Source organism: Lucilia cuprina, chromosome 3 (genome assembly GCF_022045245.1).
Source record: "Lucilia cuprina isolate Lc7/37 chromosome 3, ASM2204524v1, whole genome shotgun sequence".
NCBI lineage: Eukaryota > Metazoa > Arthropoda > Insecta > Diptera > Calliphoridae > Lucilia > Lucilia cuprina.
In genome coordinates, this window is record NC_060951.1 from 43,775,752 (window position 1) to 43,798,442 (window position 22,691).

Genomic DNA, 22,691 nt, shown 5'->3' on the forward strand with positions numbered 1-22,691 from the left:
AATTATGAACTTTAAAGCCCTAATCGGAGGGTTCAGTTGCATGGAGGTTAGGTTAAATAATGGACCTATGTTAAGCATTTTCAATAGGTTTCCGGCACTGTACCATAGAAGATTATGTACCAACTTTCATTGTATTATCTCCAAAATTGCGACCTATAGTTTGATTAAAAGGTTTACAAGCCTTATTCAAACTAAATCGACTCAGAAAATGATTCTGAGCCCACTAAAGTGGTGTAGGATATAATAAAAACTTCAAGTATTCAATTTATTTATTTATTTTTTATTATTTGCTTTATTTAACTGTCCATAAATATTTATTTAATACATTTTTTTCTCAAGCTGCTGCAATTTTGGCGCAATTTGCTACAAAACTTTTAAACTTGTTTATTTTAAAATTAAATTTCATTGCTGTCATTTTACTGCAAGTATTTGGTAATGATCCATTTAAAGATGTTTCGGTACTTGTTAAAATTCCATCCAGTTTAGACATACGTTGTTTCATTAAACTACCACAGATGACAGGAGTAGTGTCCTTACTACTATATGCTGTCACTTTACAGGCTCTCTTATTTAACATTATAATTTTTCTAGTTATATCGGTGAGATCGGCACAATTCTTTAAAATGCTTCTAACATCATCGGTGGTCCTTACGTGGCATGCATCAAAATCATGGGTGAAATCATTGACGGAATCCTCCAAATTGCCCACTGCATTAATTAAACAATTAATACCACCTAAGTTTTGTGCAGCAATTTCCACATTTTCTATAAAGTCGTAAGACGTTGAGCCTTGGGCAAGTGTCCAATACCAAGTTCAAAGCAACAATGAAAAGCGATACTTTATTGTACATGATTTAATTTTCAGATCGTTTTTGCTATACTGCGTTTGGTAGTGGAGTTTTTTACGCTTAAATACATTATTTTTAGTTTGAGTTATTCTGCGTTTTAGACATTTAATTAATATTTTGTTGTAATGTTGAATAATATTTGCTAGATAATGAAAGTGTTTTTTCTGGAAATAGTTTAACAATTTTTATTATTAAGGAGTGAGATCGAAAAATTCTTAACATACATATATGTTTATAAAAAAGAAACCACTAAACTTACAGCTTTATTTTTTTTTTATTTGATTCAAATTATTATTACAATTTACAAAAAAAAATATTTTTATAGTTTTAATCACTAGTGATGAAATTTTGTCACTTTGCTCGAACATGTAGTCCATCTCCGTTTAAAATCTACCACACTTTTGGACACCTTTTTTGTACTCTTCAATTCCATTTTAACAAGAGCCCAATATCTCTCCACTGGCCTTAGCTCCGGGCAGTTTGGAGGATTTGCCTCTCTTGGTACAAATACCACGTTATTGTTCTTGTACCACTCAAGGGCTTGTTTACCATAGTGACAGGATGCCAAGTCAGGCCAAAAATAAGTGGACACATTATGAAGTCTTATGAATGGAAGCAGCCTTTTTTGTAAACATTCCTTAATGTAAATTTCGGTATTTATAGAGCCCGTTGTAACAAATGATTGGCTTCTTTTGCCGCAACTGCATATTGCTTGCCATACCAAGAACTTTCTGGGAAATTTTGTCTGCTTTTGGGTCTTAACTTTTCTTCAACATTCCCTCGAGCATCAGCAACATAAAACTTTTGACCTGGAAGTTGCGAAAAATCTGCCAGAACATACGTTTCGTCATCCATTATGCAGCAAGAATATATTTGTATAAAACTTGACTTCAATGTGCGTGCTCTGTTTTTGGCCTCTAAATTTTTAGCAGCGTTCCTGTCAGGAACTTTTTGAGCCTTGTATGTTTTTAAACCTGCATTAGCTTTAACTTTTCGTACCAAATAGTCCGAGCACTGAGCTAACCGAGCTGCTTTCCTACCGGATGTGTTGGGTGCTCTTTTGAAAATGCTTTCTATTTTTTTGGCATTAGAAACATCATGTGGACCATTCCTTCTACCTGAACCAGGTTTTCTATCAACTGACAAGTTCTCCCGGTACTGTTTAATAACATTGGAAACAGTTTGACGGCAGACCTTTGTATGCTTGGCCAACTTTTTGTAAGACCAAGTTGGGTTTAGTTGAAAATATTTAATAATTTCAGTACGCACTTTTTTCTGCTCACTCATTTTAATCAGATTAACAAAAAAATTAATATAATTGACATTACACATAATAACTGACATGTTTTTCAAAGTAAACTTGATCAAAAAAAAAATCAAATAATACTTTGGTTTAAAAATGTAATGAAAAACGTGTGTTAAGAATTTTTCGATCTCACTCCTTATTTACAAATATTTGAGAATAAGTGTTTGATCATAGCACACGGGACTACAACACAATTCAAAAATTTGTTAAAAAGGTCAGTTTTATATCGGGAAATTATTTTTCTTCTCATGACTTTTATTTTATTGTATCAATAACCACTTCCTAGAAATCAAGCACTTATTTGGAAGTGAGTCTATCAAATATAAACATAAATTTTAATTTGATTAAAAATTTCTGAAATATATTTAGAAATGGTGTAGTTATTTGAATAAGTGATTTTGTGTTAAGTTTCAGTGCTCATGATTATTTATTTATTTATTTATTTATTAAAATAAGCAATACATGCACCTACAATATTTCTATTAAAGCACATTTTAAAATATATATAGAGAAACTGCAAACTATAGTATACTTTAAGGCTTATAACTGATATATTTATATATTTTTAGAATAGAAAATAGGGTTTTATAGTTGATACCAAAAGTCTACTTTTTGTTTATTATGAAATGAAAACACTTCACCAGTTTTTTCGATTTTTTTGACTTATTTATTTTTTCTTCGACTTTAATGGACTTTACGACTTTTCCAGAGCTTTTTCGACTTTTTTCAAGTTTAGTTCTCGTTCAGTTCTAGTTTAATTTTAGTTTAGTTTTAGTTCAGTTTTAATTCAGTTCTATTTCAGTTCTAGTTCAGTTCTAGTTCAGTTCTAGTTCAGTTCTAGTTCAGTTCAGTTCTAGTTCAGTTCTAGTTCAGTTCTAGTTCAGTTCTAGTTCAGTTCTAGTTCAGTTCTAGTTCAGTTCTTGTTCAGTTTCAGTTCTAGTTCGATTTTTTTGACTTATTTATTTTTTCTTCGACTTTTATAAACTTTACGACTTTTCCAGAGCTTTTTTGACTTTTTTCAAGTTTAGTTCTCGTTCAGTTCTAGTTTAGTTTTAGTTCAGTTTTAATTCAGTTCTAGTTCAGTTCTATTTCAGTTCTATTTCAGTTCTAGTTCAGTTTTAGTTCAGTTCTAGTTCAGTTCTAGTTCAGAACTAGTTCACTTCTAGTTCAGTTGTAGTTCAGCTCTAGTTTAGTTCTAGTTAATTTCTAATTCAGTTCTGGTTTAATTTTAGTTTAGTTCGAGTTCATTTCTGGTTCAATTTTAGTTCATTTCGAGTTCATTTCTAGTTCAGTTCTGATTCAATTCTACTTCGTTGATAGTTTATAAAGTAAAATATTCAACAATATTTGCTATGTTTTATAATATTCCAAATGTTTCCTTGTGACGTTGAATAACATATGGAACTTTTAAACTTAAAATATTTGCATTCTAGTCTGCTTGTGTTTAAATATAAATATTATTCTACTGACCATAATGTTTATATTTACTAGATATAATTTCTAAATAATTTAAAAATCGTCGTATTTTCTTACTATATAAGAGGAATATTTTATAATACCGTATGACAGTTTAGGCGATCATCTTTAAATCAGCACTGTATCGGAGCAAAGAAATAAACATGAAATTAAAATTTCTAATTATATTCTTCATGGCAGTCCTTGCATTAGCATCAGCTAGTAATGATGAAACCACCACTGTAGGTACAAAGGATTCTGATGATAAAACTGAAACTAGCACAGATTCCAATACCACTGAAGCCTCTAAGGAAACGACCACCAAAACTCCAACAGATACTGATACCACTGAAGCCTCTAAGGAAACGACCACCAAAACTCCAACAGATACTGATACCACTGAATCTTCTGGTGATGATAAAACAACAACTAAATCTCCAAACGATTCTGAGACCACTGAATCCTCAACTAATGATAATACAACAGCCAAAACTCCAACAGATACTGATACTACTGAAGCTTCTAAAGATGATGATACAACAACCAAAGCTCCAACACATACTGATACTACAGAATCTTCTAAAGATGATGAAACAACAACCAAAGCTCCAACACATACTAATACCACTGAATCTGCTACTGATGCTCCAAGCGCCACTCCTGCACCGCCATCGTTTGACGATAATGTAGATACTGCCACCGATAATTTACTAGGTATCAATTGTATGATCCAAGCCGTCTATACTATAGCTGATAATGCTCCTGATTTCCAATATGATATTAGTTTATGCGGTTCAGCAATACAAACTTCTGCTGCTGATGTATTGAATAAAGTAAACGAACTTCAAACTCGTGCCTCCAAAGCTATACAAGCCAATAATAAAACGTGTAAAAATGCCAATTTTAATCAAAACTCTGATTCCTCAAAAACACCTTCCGATAAATGCGTAACAAAAATTAAAAATACCATGGAAAAGCTGAATGATACGGTAGACAAAACTCTTACAAATGTTAATAATTTATTTAACAAAACCAGCAATTTTTGCGCAAAGATGGCTCTCTTGAGATTCAGATTGACTCTGAATAATTTCAATGCCATGATTCAAGAATGTGCTAAAGTTGCAGGCGCATAAATATTATAAATTATAGAATAAAAAAAATAAAGTTTGAAGATTTACAATGAACTGTTTTGAGCTCTTTGTTTATTAAACTTCTTATATAGTTCTTGTTCAGTTTTAGTTCAGCTCTAGTTCAGTTCTAGATAAATTCTAGTTCAGTTCTAGATAAATTCTAGTTCAGTTCTAGTTCAGTTCTAGATAAATTCTAGTTCAGTTCTAGATAAATTCTAGTTCAGTTCTAGATAAATTCTAGTTCAGTTCTAGGTAAATTCTAGTTCAGTTCTAGATAAATTCTAGTTCAGTTCTAGATCACTTCTAGTTCAGTTCTAGTTCGGTTCTGTTTCAGTTCTAGTTCAGTTCTAGTTCAGTTCTACTTTAGTTCTAGTACAGTTCTAGTTCTGTTTTAGTTCAGTTCTAGTTCAGTTCTAGTTCATTCCTAGTTCATTCCTAGTTCAGTTCTAGTTCAGTTCTAGTTCAGTTCTAGTTCAGTTCTAGTTCAGTTCTAGTTCAGTTCTAGTTCAGTTCTAGTTCAGTTCTAGTTCAGTTCTAGTTCAGTTCTAGTTCAGTTCTAGTTCAGTTCTAGTTCAGTTCTAGTTCAGTTCTAGTTAAGTTCTAGTTCAGTTCTAGTTCAGTTCTAGTTCAGTTCTAGTTCAGTTCTAGTTCAGTTCTAGTTCAGTTCTAGTTCAGTTCTAGTTCAGTTCTAGTTCAGTTCCATTTCAGTTCCATTTCAGTTCTAGTTCAGTTCCAGTAAAGTTCTAATTCATTTCTAGTTCAGTTCTAGTTTAGTTCTAATTCAGTTCTAGTTCAGTTTTCCTTCAGTTCTATTTCAGTTTTACTTCAGTTCTGGTTCATTTCTATTTCTGAAACGTCATTGCAAAATTGTTTTTACTTAATAATTTTTGAAATTTTCTAAATATAAACTATTATATTAATTTTGCTTTATCTATCTTGTATTTTTTTCAGTTCGAAGTTACGATAATCATGCCAAATGTGGTCTAGTTTGGGTTCCACACGTGGTGGCCTATAGATGTCGTACTTGCGGCATATCACCTTGTATGTCAATATGTCGAGACTGTTTCAAAAAGGGTGATCATACGAATCACGACTTCAATATGTTTCTATCACAAGCAGGCGGTGCCTGTGATTGTGGCGATACCTCAGTAATGAAAGCTGAAGGCTTCTGCAGTGATCATGGCATTAATAATCGCGTTAACAAAGAACCCGTACCAGCTAATCTTTTAGCAGTTGCCGAGGCCATAATGCCAAAATTATTATTTCGTCTATTACAACACTTTCGCGAACACAGTGACGCTACGTCACAGTCATTCATCGTGGTTGCCCAACTATGTGAACTATTTACGAATATGTTAATCGATTTGAATAATATGGGCGAAATAATGCGTAAAGTAATGACGAGGGCACTCATCAGTCAAGAGGTCTATAAACAATTCGCTGATGTCAATTGCCTAAGTAGTAGACATGCACGAGTCTTAAAAAAGAATCGTGAAAAATATGAAGAGGCTGTTAATCGTTTCCCCAGACCAGAACCGCCTGATGATTATAAACATTTGCCGGCATTGGGAGAGAAACTGGTGCACACTACCCTGCTGGAGGAGTTTATTTTTTGGACATTTAAATTTGAATTTCCACAAAATTTAGTATGTTTCCTACTCAACATGTTGCCCGATCAAGACTACAAGGTACACTTGACCAGAACTTTCGTAATGCACTATAGTCGCATACCATCGGTATTGGAAATGTCTAGGGATCCGGATACTTTAAGTAATCGTGTGGTACACATGAGTGTACAGTTGTTTTCCAATGAAAGTTTAGCTTTAAAAATGGTTAATGAACTATCGCTGCTACATGTGATGATAATTAGTTTAAAACTAATGATGTCCAAGATACTCATACAAAATACTTTACATGGTAAATTATTTTATTTATTGTAAATATATTAAAAATTATTAATTTACACATTTTTCTTGCTCTTTAACAGATCCTAAGAAAAATTTTCATTTTGTTATCGATTGCACCCGCCAAGTTATGAAAGATCATTGTTATTGGCCATTAGTGTCTGATTTTAATAATGTCCTTTCCCATGAATCAGTGGCTTTGGTTTTTCTGCGTGATGACAATCTTATTGATATGTGGTTTCAATTTCTTTCCATGCTGCAGGGCATGAATGTAAATGTTCGTGAAACTGCTTCACATGTAGAATTTGAACCCAATTCATATTATGCTGCATTTTCATGTGAACTAGAAGCCAGTGCTTATCCAATGTGGTCAATTATTTCACATCTACAGGATGGTAAACATGCTCATTTGGCTAAAAAGATTATTACGTATTGTGTTAATATGCTGCATGAATGGTTGGATGCCATTTATTTTCCAGAACCAAAAATTTCTCAAGTAGGTTTCAGGGTTATTGGTTAATAGATGAAAATGATTTTAATTGGTTGTTATTTCTTTTTAATTTTTGTGTTTTAGGAGGAAATGTTGCAAGCTTCATTTCATTTTCCATTACATCGTTATTTGGCTGCTTTTGTTTGTCAAGCGGTAACTAAAATGGGAATGTCATTGTCGGAAGTTTTACCCACCAGATCATATATTTTACCTTTATTGATGATGCATCCTTTAAGAGTGCAGGTGAGTTATAAATTTAATTTTTTTGTCATTACATATTTATTTTAAGAACACATACTTAATGGAAAGCTGTTTAAATTTCTAGTTTACTTCTAAGTTGGTTATAGTTGAATTCAGTTATAGTTTAGTTTTTGTTCAACTCTAGTTCAGTTCTAGTTTTGTTCTACTTCAGGTCTAGTTCAGTTCTAGTTCAGTTCTAGTTCAGTTCTAGTTCAGTTCTAGTTCAGTTCTAGTTCAGTTCTAGTTCAGTTCTAGTTCAGTTCTAGTTCAGTTCTAGTTCAGTTCTAGTTCAGTTCTAGTTCTAGTTCAGTTCTAGTTCAGTTCCTAGTTCAGTTCTAGTTCAGTTCTAGTTCAGTTCTAGTTCAGTTTCTAGTTCAGTTCTAGTTCAGTTCTAGTTCAGTTCTAGTTCAGTTCTAGTTCAGTTCTAGTTCAGTTCTAGTTCAGTTCTAGTTCAGTTCTAGTTCAGTTCTAGTTCAGTTCTAGTTCAGTTCTAGTTCAGTTCTAGTTCTGTTCTAGTTCAGTTCTAGTTCAGTTCTAGTTCAGTTCTAGTTCAGTTCTAGTTCAGTTCTAGTTCAGTTCTAGTTCAGTTCTAGTTCAGTTCTAGTTCAGTTCTAGTTCAGTTCTAGTTCAGTTCTAGTTCAGTTCTAGTTCAGTTCTAGTTCAGTTCTAGTTCAGTTCTAGTTCAGTTCTAGTTCAGTTCTAGTTCAGTTCTAGTTCAGTTCTAGTTCAGTTCTAGTTCAGTTCTAGTTCAGTTCTAGTTCAGTTCTAGTTCAGTTCTAGTTCAGTTCTAGTTCAGTTCTAGTTCAGTTCTAGTTCAGTTCTATAGTTCAGTTTTAGTTCAGTTCTAGTTCAGTTCTAGTTCAGTTCTAGTTCAGTTCTAGTTCAGTTCTAGTTCAGTTCTAGTTCAGTTCTAGTTCAGTTCTAGTTCAGTTCTAGTTCAGTTCTAGTTCAGTTTTAGTTCAGTTCTAGTTCAGTTCTAGTTCAGTTCTAGTTCAGTTCTAGTTCAGTTCTAGTTCAGTTCTAGTTCAGTTCTAGTTTCAGTTCTAGTTCAGTTCTAGTTCAGTTCTAGTTCAGTTCTAGTTCAGTTCTAGTTCAGTTCTAGTTCAGTTCTAGTTCAGTTCTAGTTCAGTTCTAGTTCAGTTCTAGTTCAGTTCTAGTTCAGTTCTAGTTCAGTTCTAGTTCAGTTCTAGTTCAGTTCTAGTTCAGTTCTAGTTCAGTTCTAGTTCAGTTCTAGTTCAGTTCTAGTTCAGTTCTAGTTCAGTTCTAGTTCAGTTCTAGTTCAGTTCTAGTTCAGTTCTAGTTCAGTTCTAGTTCAGTTCTAGTTCAGTTCTAGTTCAGTTCTAGTTCAGTTCTAGTTCAGTTCTAGTTCAGTTCTAGTTCAGTTCTAGTTCAGTTCTAGTTCAGTTCTAGTTCAGTTCTAGTTCAGTTCTAGTTCAGTTCTAGTTCAGTTCTAGTTCAGTTCTAGTTCTGTTCTAGTTCTGTTCTGGTTCTGTTCTAGTTCTGTTCTAGTTCTGTTCTAGTTCTGTTATAGTTCTGTTCTAGTTCTGTTCTAGTTCTGTTCTGTTCTAGTTCTGTTCTAGTTCTGTTCTAGTTCTGTTCTAGTTCTGTTCTGTTCTAGTTCTGTTCTAGTTCTGTTCTAGTTCTGTTCTAGTTCTGTTCTAGTTCTGTTCTGTTCTAGTTCTGTTCTAGTTCAATTCTGGTCAAGTTCAGTTTTAGTTCAGTTCTACATCAATTCTGCATCAGTTCTTGTTCAATTCTACTTCAATTCAGCTTCAGTTCTAGTTATGTTCGTGTTCAGTTATTTTTCAGTTATTTTGACGTTTTTTCGAAACATTAACTCTTTTACAAAGTACAAACTTTAAATCTCCTCTTTATTTTACTTTACGAAATTAACATATGAAAAAATAATTAAAATTACATTAAAATTTCAATTTATTGAGTTGTTTGTAAACGAGGAGAAAAGTCATAAGTTATAATCTTCGGAGCTATAAATCCTCCATAACCCTGTCTACCTTTGTAGTAAATACCAATACCAGCCAAAGGTACTGGAGGTTTAGAAACAACATCTTGTATATCTATAAATGGTATATTAGTCTGAGAGACATCTTTTTCTAAACTAGAAACGGAAAATTTTAAATATTGATTGGATCCAAAATTCGGTTCAGATTTGTCAGTAGAACGAGTGGGTACATCGCGATCACTTAAAACAATTTCATTTCTAAAAAAACACATAAAATTTTAACTTTAATAAGTAAATGCCTTGAAAAAATATTTCCAATATGTATTTACCTTCTAAACTCACTGATGTCATTAATTTTCCAATAACTAATTTCTTTGGGATTTACCAATTGACCACTAGCATAATTAAATTTACTTAATCTGGCTTGTAAATTCAAATGTGCTCCTACCACTTGAAAACGTACACCTGTTATTACATAATTTTCATCAAAGGTTTCTATATTATCCAAATCTATGGAACGAGTATCATAAGTTAAGGTGAAATAATCTTGATTTTGAAGAACTCCTCTTTCGTATATTGTATAGTTATCTACTGGTTTCCAATTCAAAGTTGATTCATTTATAATACCTCTGGGCATAAGCTGTCCCTCTTGTATTTGCAAATGAAATACACGATTTACTTTAGTAAAACGTAAACCAGTAACAACCCTTGATTAAAATTTGAAATTATTTTAGATTGTTTAGTTTTGAATTAAGTTTCAAACTTACTTATTGTCATCGATATTTGATAGAGTTTCACGTAAATTAAAATAACGATTCGTTTTGATGCTGTTCTGATCATCACAAAAGCATATACAATAACTACATTCCCATACTAAATAACGCATCCATGAATTGGCCTGAAAACAATGTAAAGAATCTAGATACTGAATAAGCCTTATTTATGTTATACGAACCTCTGATTCACCACGCTGACAGTGAGTTTCCTTTCCAATGGTTTGGTCATTATATTTTATATATTCATAACGACGAAGACTTTCAAAAGCCTTCAAATTAAAACATAATGATGTTAACAAATAATTTTCCAAAAAAATCTAAAGAGTTCTTTCTAACTTACCGAAGGACATGCTGTTATATAGCCACTGGTATAATAACAATCATGTATTTGACCCGAACAACGTTCCTGTTTGGCACAAAACTGATCCATATAACAACCAACATTACTTGTACGTCCATAGGCCGAACATGATTGCATACAATCACGACTTGAACTCATATCAACCTCATTCTCAATATAAGCCTGTAACAGACGTGTAACCTGTTCGTAGGTTTCACCCTCAATATAACGTTCAGGATCACAACGCCAAACCATACGATCGGCTTTTTGCATTAGCTTGTATAATTGACGCTCTGTTTGCTCCGAACGTTTTTCATAATTCTTACGTATAATTTCGGCATCATGTGAGAAATTTCCTACAAAATTCCAAGATTTTATTACATTGTTATATTTTTTGCATTTTCATTATCTTTTTTTTATTTCTTTTGCTCGACTTATACTCACCCTTGTTATACACACTTAAGATTAACCACGATAATTCCAGTAAAGTGTAAGCTTTCAGTTCAGTTAATGCAATATTTGTGTATAAAGAATATATAAATTGTTGGCTAGATTGTTGATTTAAACATTTTTCTTCTTTCTTTTAAAAAACAAAAAGCGAAATGTATTAATAATTAATTTAAATTTAAAAAAAAAAAAATAATTCTTCAAAAAATTAACCTTATAACTTGACACCAATAATTCAAAAAGATTAGAGTAAAGTTTATTGCTCTCTTGATCATTTTGAACGAAAATTTTTCTATGCCAATTATCCATTAAATTTTGCACAGCAAAGCCATTTGATGCAACAGTCCATTCGGCAAATGTTAATAATGTTGTGGGGTCCAAGTTATTATCATGCACTAAAAATTGTTGGAATTCCCTAAAACGTTGAGCCACATTATGCGAAGTATTTGTAAAGTCATTCACTTTTGTCAGCAATTGTAAATTAATAAAATTATTATTAACAGAATGCTGCAAAAAAAAAAGAAATATAAAACTAATTTTTTTATTTAATTTATATTTTTCCAAATACCCTTTTCTCGATAACATTTATATCATTCTTGAGTTCAGTGAAAATTTTTAAAATCTCTAATAAATTATTTTGAGATTCTTGTCTTTTATTTTCCACTGTATACCAGCACTCTGAAAAAGCCGTTGTTGCCTCGTTAACTACACTTATGACGTCTTTACTTGCTGATATCGTACCGACAAGTTGTAGAATAGAAATCGATATAGTTTCTGGCGTAAAAGTTAATATCAATAGTATGAAACTAAGATGTGGTCTTAAAAATCTTTGTAATATCATTTTTTAGATTATCTTTAAAGATTAATATACAAAGAATTTGTTATGCAATTTTTTTTATTAATTTTATATTGCTTTGTTGTTGGTTTAATGTTTTTTTATATTATTTTATATAAAAAGTTTGTTATAGTTTTCAACCGTTGTATACGCTTGTATTGACCGTTTAATACAAAACGACTATTGCATTTTGTATGATTTATCATTATCAAGAGCACAATACTTGGTGTCTCAGGGATGGAAAATTTCAATTTTAAAATGCATAGTATTAAACAGAATGATGGTAAATTTTTCATGTAGGCCAGTTAACATACAATATTAATAAGTTTCCTAATTGTTCAAAAGTAGAGATTGTGTATTCTGGAAAGCAAGTGGATAGGAGCAAATGAAATACACGATTTTCTTTAGTGAAACGTAAACCGGTCACAACCCTTGATTGAAATTCTAAATAAATTTAAATTGTTTAATTTTAAATTAAGTTTTAAACTTACTTATTGCCATGGACATCTGAGAGGATTTCTCGTAAGTTAAAATAACGATTTGTTTTATTGCTACTCTGATCAAGAGTCTTCAAAATTAAGTAATATTGGTTTCAATAAATAGTTATTACGGAAAAACTCTAAATATTTCTATCTACCGAAGGACAAGCTGTTACATAGATAGATAGATAGATAGATAGATAGATAGATAGATAGATAGATAGATAGATAGATAGATAGATAGATAGATAGATAGATAGATAGATAGATAGATAGATAGATAGATAGATAGATAGATAGATAGATAGATAGATAGATAGATAGATAGATAGATAGATAGATATGAAAATAGATAGATCGATTCTTTATTATAACCAGGGCAAGGATTTCTATGCAAATGCATGTTTGTAGTCAGTAACTCAAAATAACTTTTAACTATTTTTCTTTTCTAATCAAAGAATTTGGCTAAAATGGCATCGATTTGTTGTTGCATATTCTGCTATAAATACCTAAATTGTCGCATTTACTGGATGTACATACTTACTTAAAAAGACTTGTAGATGATCTTCCGTCGAAGGCTTTTTATAAGATTTTTAGTCGAAGGAATTGTAAAATGTCCTTATAGGAAATTACATTAATAATCATATTGACTTATTTGTTAGAACTTATAAAAATTGTATGAAGCAAATTTTCATACAAAATTTGATACATAATCCTTTGATAAATGTTCATTAATCCTTTTAGTAGTGGAAATAGAGTCCTCCTAGAATAACTCTTGCGAAAAGGCAATGAGAAATTAATATCACATCTTTATAATGTGTAAATATGTGTTTAGAAGGCCCACAAATCGAAGTCCTAGAATTTTATCCAGCAACTTGTGCTTTTTTCTGAATGACGTAATTTTTTGGCGAAATTTTTTTAAAATAATTATGACTCTACTACTGCTACCAAAATTTGTGTTTTTTTTTTTTGCTAAATCTTTATCAGCTTCTGCCAAAATCTAAAGGTAGCAGTAGTAATAGTAAATGATTTGTTGCTATTTTTTGAACATTTTTAACTACGAAAGTATTTATTTTTCGTTACTACAGCTACTTGTAGTCTAGTTATTTATACACTGTGTTTTTCATATATTAACAACAATTTTCGTAATTACATATTTAGAATTTTTTAAAGGTATTTTCAGACTACAATACTGAGTATTAACACATTTCAAATTAAAATATATAGAATTATAGAAAAAATATGTAAGAAAAATACATAAATATTTCAATTCTAACCTTTATAAATTCAATGATGTTCCTCACAAAAAAATTGTTTCTAAAGTTTCTTTATTTTAAATACAACTTTGATACATATGAAAAAACAGAAATTTTTGAAATTTTTCAAAAACTTAAAAATACGGTCGGCATATTATAAGAATCAGAAGTATTTTTTTGTCATAATCAATCAAATTGTATTTAGACTACGAAATTGTATTATACTACATGATTTTTTGACAAGTATTAATATTCAGTATTGTAGTCTGAAAATACCTTAAATAAATATCAACAAAATTCGATCTAATAACAAAATACTAGGTTCTATGAAGTACAATTTTACATAGTTTTATTTAATTTTTAAAACCGCAATACTTAGTGCCAAATATATTTTGAGTTTGTGCTGCTAATTGTAACGTCCAAAATATTGGTCCTCAAAATATCGGTTCAGTATTAATTTCTTAGTCTGTCTATCTGTGTGTCCACATAAAAAGATAACTTGATGAAATTTTGTTCTTAGATCTCTCTTACATCCAGAATTCACTTAAAAACAATACCAAACGATAAAATTACGAAGAATTAGGAATTTTTACAAAAATAAATTCATTCACCAGATTTTATTAGAATTGCTATTAAGCTTTCCACTTTCAGAAATTAAATATTTGTCATTCTCGAGGTCATGATTCCGTTAAAGTGTTAAAGCAAAAAGTTTATATGAATGTTAACGGTTTTTCCAAAAATAATTTAAACAAATACTATTTAGCTGTGTTTTCCATACCTGTGATTAATCATTTTTTTTTAGATTTTTATACATACCACAGGTTTATTTACCGCATATTATTTTTTTTAGCATATTTTCATCAATAACACTCGACTACAAAAAAATGTGTCTCAGTTTATAATATTCTTGAAAAATTATTTTTAATCTAAATAGGAAATCAACTGTAAAAGCTAGGAACCGTAACATTAATAAATTTGTATAAAAAATATTATTCTAAATTTATTTTCCTTTGCTTAGAGAATAGAAGGTATTTTTATAGAGTATTTTAAATAGAATGCATTATATACAAAAAAGTTTAATTTAAATGTTTACTAGCTGTATGAATATGCGGAGCAAAATCAAAAGTTATAAGTTTTGGAGCTAAGAATCCACCGTAACCTTGTCTACCTTTGTGGTAAATACCAATACCAGCCAAAGGTACAGGAGGTTTTGATACAACATCTTGTATGTCTATAAATGGTATATTAGTTTGAGAGACATCTTTTTTCAAACTGAAAAAGGAAAATTTCAAATATTGATTGTTAGCAGAATACGGATCTGATTTGCCAGTAGAATGAATGGGTATATCAAGGTCATGAAGAACAATTTCATTTCTAGAAATTAAATACATTTTTATTAACATATAATACTTTAAGCAATTTTTAAATATTTACCTTTTAAACTCACTTATATCATTCACTTTCCAATAACTATTTTCCTGTGGACTCAGCAGTTGACCAGTTTCAAAATCAAATTTACTTAATCTGGCTTGTAAATTCAAATGTGAATGCAGTAGCTGAAAGCGAACTCCTGTCACCACATAATTCTCATCATATGTTTCTATATTATCCAAATCAATGGAACGAGCATCATAAGTTAAAGTGAAATAATCTTGATTAGGTAAAACTCCTCTTTCAAAGAGTGTATAATTATCTACTCTTTTCCAGGCTAAAGTTGATTCATTTATCATACCTCTGGGCAAAAGTTGTCCCTCTTGTATTTGCAAATGAAATACACGATTTACTTTAGCAAAACGTAAACCGGTGACAACCCTTGATTGAAATTCGAAATTAATTTAAATTGTTTAGTTTTGAAGTTTAAGTTTTAAACTTACTTATTGTCATTGACATGTGAAAGAGTTTCTCGTAAATTAAAATAACGATTCGTTTTGATGCTATTCTGATCATCACAAAAGCATATACAATAACTACACTCCCAAAATACATAACGCATCCATGAATTGGCCTGAAAAAAGTAGTAAATTAATTTAGTATTATGGAATGTATGTTAAAAACTAAGGAGTGAGATCGAAAAATTCTTAACATACATATATGTTTATAAAAAAGAAACCACTAAACTTACAGCTTTGTTGTTTTTTTATTTGATTCAAATTATTATTACAATTTACAAAAAAAAATATTTTTATAGTTTTAATCACTAGTGATGAAATTTTGAACCCTTTTCGGAAACCCTTCCATTAACGTTTTTATAGTGCTTTCTGTCACTTTGCTCGAACATGTAGTCCATCTCCGTTTAAAATCTACTACACTTTTGGACACCTTTTTTGTACTCTTCAATTCTCTTTTAACAAGAGCCCAATATCTCTCCATTGGCCTTAGCTCCGGGCAGTTTGGAGGATTTGCCTCTCTTGGTACAAATACCACATTATTGTTCTTGTACCACTCAAGGGCTTGTTTACCATAGTGACAGGATGCCAAGTCAGGCCAAAAATAAGTGGACACATTATGAAGTCTTATGAATGAAAGCAGCCTTTTTTGTAAACTTCCTTGATGTAAATTTCGGTATTTATAGAGCTCGTTGTAACAAATGATTGGCTTCTTTTGCCGCAACTGCATATTGCTTGCCATACTAAGAACTTTCTGGGAAATTTTGTCTGCTTTTGGGTCCTAAACTTTTCTTCAACATTCCCTCGAGCATCAGCAACATAAAACTTTTGACCTGGAAGTCTGCCAGAACATACGTTTCGTCATCCATTATGCAGCAAGAATATTTTTTTATAAAACTTGACTTCAATTTCCGTGCTCTGTTTTTGGCCTCTAAATTTTTAGCAGCGTTCCTGTCAGGAACTTTTTGAGCCTTTTATGTTTTTAAACCTGCATAAGCTTTAACTTTTCGTACCAAATAGTCCGAGCACTGAGCTAACCGAGCTGCTTTCCTACCGGATGTGTTGGGAGCTCTTTTGAAAATGCGTTCTATTTTTTGGCTTTAGAAACATCAGAAGGAATGGCCCTTCTACCTGAACCAGGTTTTCTATCAACTGACAAGTTCTCCCGGTACTGTTTAATAACATTGGAAACAGTTTGACGGCAGACCTTTGTATGCTTGGCCAACTTTTTGTAAGACCAAGTTGGGTTTAGTTGAAAATATTTAATAATTTCAGTACGAACTTTTTTCTGGTCACTCATTTTAATCAGATTAACAAAAAAATTAATATAATTGACATTACACATAATAACTGACATGTTTTTCAAAGGTAACTTGATCAAAAAAAAATCAAATAATACTTTGGTTGAAAAATGTAACGAAAAACGTGTGTTAAGAATTTTTCGATCTCACTCCTTATTTCTAACCTCTGCTTCACCACGCTGACAGTTGAAGTTATTTCCAAGAGTTACTTTATCATATTTGTCATATTCGTAACGACGAAGACTATCAAGAGCCTTCAATATTAGGTAATATTGATTTCAATAAATATTTATTATGGAAAAACTGTAAAGATTTCTACCTACCGATGGACACGCTGTTATATAACCGCTAGCATAAAAACAATCATGTATTTGTCCCGAGCAACGTTCTTGTTTAGCGCAAAACTGATCCATATAACAACCCTCATTCTTAGTACGTCCATTGGCCGAGCATGATTGCATACAATCACGATTCGAACTCATATCGACTTCATTCTTGTACCACTCAAGGGCTTGTTTACCATAGTGACAGGATGCCAAGTCAGGCCAAAAATAAGTGGACACATTATGAAGTCTTATGAATGAAAGCAGCCTTTTTTGTAAACATTCCTTGATGTAAATTTCGGTATTTATAGAGCTCGTTGTAACAAATGATTGGCTTCTTTTGCCGCAACTGCATATTGCTTGCCATACTAAGAACTTTCTGGGAAATTTTGTCTGCTTTTGGGTCCTAAACTTTTCTTCAACATTCCCTCGAGCATCAGCAACATAAAACTTTTGACCTGGAAGTCTGCCAGAACATACGTTTCGTCATCCATTATGCAGCAAGAATATTTTTTTATAAAACTTGACTTCAATTTCCGTGCTCTGTTTTTGGCCTCTAAATTTTTAGCAGCGTTCCTGTCAGGAACTTTTTGAGCCTTTTATGTTTTTAAACCTGCATAAGCTTTAACTTTTCGTACCAAATAGTCCGAGCACTGAGCTAACCGAGCTGCTTTCCTACCGGATGTGTTGGGAGCTCTTTTGAAAATGCGTTCTATTTTTTGGCTTTAGAAACATCAGAAGGAATGGCCCTTCTACCTGAACCAGGTTTTCTATCAACTGACAAGTTCTCCCGGTACTGTTTAATAACATTGGAAACAGTTTGACGGCAGACCTTTGTATGCTTGGCCAACTTTTTGTAAGACCAAGTTGGGTTTAGTTGAAAATATTTAATAATTTCAGTACGAACTTTTTTCTGGTCACTCATTTTAATCAGATTAACAAAAAAATTAATATAATTGACATTACACATAATAACTGACATGTTTTTCAAAGGTAACTTGATCAAAAAAAAATCAAATAATACTTTGGTTGAAAAATGTAACGAAAAACGTGTGTTAAGAATTTTTCGATCTCACTCCTTATTTCTAACCTCTGCTTCACCACGCTGACAGTTGAAGTTATTTCCAAGAGTTACTTTATCATATTTGTCATATTCGTAACGACGAAGACTATCAAGAGCCTTCAATATTAGGTAATATTGATTTCAATAAATATTTATTATGGAAAAACTGTAAAGATTTCTACCTACCGATGGACACGCTGTTATATAACCGCTAGCATAAAAACAATCATGTATTTGTCCCGAGCAACGTTCTTGTTTAGCGCAAAACTGATCCATATAACAACCCTCATTCTTAGTACGTCCATTGGCCGAGCATGATTGCATACAATCACGATTCGAACTCATATCGACTTCATTCTCATTATAAGGGATCACAACGCCAAACTATACGATCGGCACGATCCATTACCTCATGTAAATGGTGCACAGTTTTTTCCAAGCGTTTTTCATAACTTTTTCTCATAATTTCAGCTTCTTGTGTGAAATTTCCTTGAATATGTTGTAACATGTTTTTTAGTTAAAGAATTTTGAGTTTTTTTCTCTTTTTGTCTTACCCTTGCCATAAGCTCTTAGGATTATCCAGGAGAATTCCAACATTGTGTAAGCTTTAAGTTCTGTTAAAGCTATATCTGTATACAATGAGTATATAAATTGTTGAGTAGATTGTTGATTAAAACATTTGCCGATATCTTGAAAATAAAAATAGTTAAAAATAAACATGGCATCGATCGATATCCAACAATAGATCGATAGTTTGATCTATAGTCTAGTCTTAGTCAAGCCTATAGTCTACAGTCTAGTTCTTAGTCTAGTCTATAGTCTAGTCTTTAGTCTAGTCTAAAGTCAAGCTCATAGTCTACAGTCTATTCTAGACTAATCTATAGCCTGGTCTATATTCTAGTCTATAGTCTATTGTCTTGTCTATACTCTATAGTCTAGTCTATAGTCTAGTCTATAGTCTAGTCTATAGTCTAGTCTATAGTCTAGTCTATAGTCTAGTCTATAGTCTAGTCTATAGTCTAGTCTATAGTCTAGTCTATAGTCTAGTCTATAGTCTAGTCTATAATCTAGTCTATAGTTTAGTCTATAGTCTAGTCTATAGTCTAGTCTATAGTCTAGTCTATAGTCTAGTCTATATTCTAGTCTATACTAGGCTATTTTCTAGTCTATAGTCAGGTCTATAGTGTAGTCTATAGTCATGTCTATAGTCTAGTCCATAGCCTGGTCTATAGTCTAGTCTATAGCATAGTTTATAGCCTTGTCTATAGTCTAGTCTATAGCATAGTCTAGTCTATAGTCTTTTTCTATAGTATAATCAGATATTTTACCCCATAACTTGAAATCAACATATTAAAAATATTAGAACCCGGTCTAGTAGTCTTATCATCTGGACCAAACATTGTCAAATGTAAACGATCCATTAAATGATAAACCGAAAAACCATTTTGGCGAAGCAGTCCATTCGGCAAACGATATCAATGTCGACGACTCGATATTTTCCAAATGGACTGCATATTCTTGCATTTCCTTAAAACGTGATGTAATAGTATTGATAATATCGTTATGTTTTGCCACCAATTGTAAATTAATGAAATTATTAACTGATTCAGAATAATGCTGTAAGAAATAAAAATTTTTCAATTCAAAATCTTGTATAAGTACTAGAAAAAAAAACCTTATTTTCAATATAACTGATATCATTACCAACTTAATTGAAACGTGTAAATATCTGGGGTAAATTATTATTTGATTCTTGATTAATATTTTCGACAAATGTCCAGGATTCTGAAATGGTTTCTTTAACATCTTCGATTATGCCAATAATGTCTTTAACCGCTCCACTTGCAGCAACTACAGTTTCCACATCAATCGATAAGGAATTTTCAGGTTTAGATATTAATATAATTGTGAATAGTAAAATTCCCATACAAGCCCACCGACATACTTTCATTTTGTTTATAAATTCCAAAAATGATTATAACGTATTTAATGACAAGATTTTCTATAGTATTCAAAAAGTTCATTAGGTTATCAAATATATATATATATAAATTTCTTTTTGCAGGTATTTTAATGTTTGAGACTATTTTCAGATTGTTTTTGATTTAGTTATAGCAATTTCTTAAATTTCTTTAAACTATATATTTTAAATTCAAATTTTTGCTCAGATCACATTATGCGTATTGCATTCAACTCTTCTGATGGTACAAATTTGATCAAATTTTATTTAAAATATAAAATATCTCTGTATGAATCGTTGTCTCGACTTCGATTGTTTTGTTTTGGAATGATTTTTCTATATTATCAGTAAAAATACATTTTTTAATCGAAGTTTTAAAAAATTCTGCGAATTTTTTTTAATGAATAAAAATAAAATTACCAACAAATGTACCAATTTATATTAATATTTCAATAGTGGAAGCGGCATCAATCGTCATTATAGATTGAATGAAAAAAGAAATGAAACTTAGTTGGTCCACTTTTACCAAGTCATATCGAAAACGTTCTTCGAATTTGAACGTTCCACGATTGTAAATTATGCAAATGAAAATATTCTAGAAAAATCCATTAAATCTGACAATAAATGAACCATATTAATAATTAAAGTGATGAATCTCAAAATTTAACTTTAATTTAAAAAACACTACTGGAGAATTCCCAGGGATATTTTTTTCGCTTTTGAATATACATTCCCTTCTACATGCTTTATTTATAGAAGAAGGAACAAACTATCAGGGATTTTGTTAGTTCTCATTTCGAGTTGGTTGGATGCGTAACGTGGTATTTCACTGAGCGCGAACATTAAATTAGAATCGAAGAGACTCCGCTTTAAACGGATAACTCCACATATCAGATGTATTATTCTTTAGTGTTTAGTGCAGTGAGAAATTTCAGAATATTATTAAACGTAAACCCAGATATCTCATCAAGGATAGATATAAGGTAACTGCCAAGAAAGCTTTTTCTCTAAACAGCTAATGCAGTTCATTCGCAGAAGAAGACCGTTTCCTCCTTTTCCCTGTCTTTGCAACTGCGACAATGTTCCTTACATCTTTTTTACAAAACCAACACCGCAATTCATTTTAGAACCATCTGTAAAGATTCTGGTGGTATATTCACTATATAAACTTTATTTAAAGTTTGTGTGTGGGATGAGATAGTTGGATGGTTGGATCAGTATCGAATTTAATATGATTATATGTTCTTGATCTCCAACTTTCGGATGATTTATGTCTCTCTGCGCTGCAAGCATATATGGACATTATATGTGCAATGTAGTGTTCAAAGTTTCTGAAATTCTAATTCTTAGAGCACCTGTTATACCATTACATGCTGATCTCTTAACTTGTATAGCTAAACTACAACAAACTTCTTCTTAATTGAAGTCCTCCATATAAGAGATCCGTATGTAAGAATATGACGTTCTATAGCTGTTTACATCTATTTAAGTATGTTAGCATAGTCCATAGTCCCCAATTCATTGCAAACATCTTAAGTGGCCTTCTTGACTCTGTGCTAATTGTTGAGTTTCTACAATAATTCCTTGATATTAAGCATTGTTCGATAAGAGAATTTTACAGTTCTTTAACTGCGGCAAGTTGAATATTGGTCTTTGTACTAAATAGTATCAAGTCGGGTAATATTCCAGATACTAGTATCACAACATAGTCCCCATAAGTAACGACTTTTATGCCTTTGTAGTCGAGTCCAAATGGAATCAAGTTCACAACGATGAATCAAAGAAGTGTGGAGATAACACCACCATGTGATGAGACTCGTTACACTTGTTTGGACTTAACGTTTTTACCAAGACTTACAACTAACTATTCTAGATTTCAACATATTTACTCTTTAATATCTAGATTAGCAAGATCTTGTTGAATTGCATATTTGCATATATGTATATAAAAAGTGGGAGTGTCCCATATTTAAACAAATTTTACCTTATAAGACTTGATTCAGTTTGTGTTGTGTTATAACATATCCGCTCTCACATACGATGTGGGAGTGGATATATTTTAACCGCCCCTTTTTTTGGTAAATGTACTTAATACGAAGTATATACTTTTAAACTTGGACTTTTTGTCTAAGGGCGGGGTTCTTAATACTCAGTTAAACTAGGCTTAACTTGCTGCTAAACTCGGAACAAATTTAGGCGGACTTTAACCGATGAATGTGTTTTTCAGTTATGGATTTATAATCAGTTAACTTTGTTAGTATTGCCAACTTTTCAGTCGAAAACATAAACAATGAACAGCTGTTTTTTTTTTTTTTTTGCAAATATCAGTTTTTTAAAATGTACTCCAGGGATGGAAAAACAGATTTTGTCTCAGTATCAAAAAGTATTTTTTGGATCTCAAAGTACTAAAATATTTTTTTTTTGCTAAAAGTTTGTAATTTCTAAAATATATTTATATATATTCGTTCTCAGCGCTGATTAATCTAATAGAAGCGTCTTACTTAGTCTCAGAGTTTCGACTATTTTAACATTTTGTGTGATAATATGAATAGAATTCCAATACTGTATAACTTTAGTAGCTGTTTCCTACAACTTTTATTTGATGGCCGATCCTAAAAAAATTGGAAGACAGGTTTTGATTGCTATACGTATACGTATATACGAATTTGCATCACGATCCTAAAAAAAATTG

At 31.5% G+C, this 22,691-nt stretch overlaps 3 protein-coding genes across 4 annotated transcripts in view; 2 read left to right on the top strand and 1 right to left on the bottom strand.

Annotated features, from left to right (window-relative positions):
• LOC111689011 (E3 ubiquitin-protein ligase Ubr3) overlaps positions 1–22,691 on the top strand; it is an 89,408-nt gene that overhangs the window by 40,949 nt on the left and 25,768 nt on the right. Inside the window, exons 2-4 of the mRNA XM_046945868.1 lie at positions 5,691–6,656; positions 6,727–7,139; positions 7,218–7,376. Coding sequence (XP_046801824.1) covers positions 5,691–6,656; positions 6,727–7,139; positions 7,218–7,376 — 1,538 coding nt within the window. The remainder of the gene's footprint in view (positions 1–5,690; positions 6,657–6,726; positions 7,140–7,217; positions 7,377–22,691) is intronic.
• On the top strand, positions 3,709–4,793 carry LOC111680130 (clumping factor A-like). Of its 2 annotated transcripts, none has more exons than XM_046945874.1 (2): positions 3,709–3,945; positions 3,997–4,793. In XM_046945874.1, the coding sequence occupies exons 1-2, from the start codon at positions 3,774–3,776 to the stop codon at positions 4,740–4,742; spliced, it is 918 nt and encodes a 305-aa protein (XP_046801830.1). In that variant the 5' UTR covers positions 3,709–3,773; the 3' UTR covers positions 4,743–4,793. The 2 variants fall into 2 exon arrangements, with proteins under 2 accessions (XP_046801830.1, XP_023297521.2); XM_023441753.2 differs by having other exon boundaries at positions 4,111–4,793.
• LOC111680145 lies at positions 9,224–11,894 on the bottom strand. Its single transcript, XM_046945873.1, has 8 exons — positions 11,465–11,894; positions 11,110–11,403; positions 10,894–11,029; positions 10,450–10,805; positions 10,289–10,378; positions 10,101–10,231; positions 9,663–10,040; positions 9,224–9,591 (listed from the first exon to the last, which is right to left on the bottom strand). Exons 1-8 carry the CDS (start codon positions 11,735–11,737, stop codon positions 9,306–9,308), a joined length of 1,944 nt encoding a protein of 647 aa, XP_046801829.1. The 5' UTR covers positions 11,738–11,894; the 3' UTR covers positions 9,224–9,305.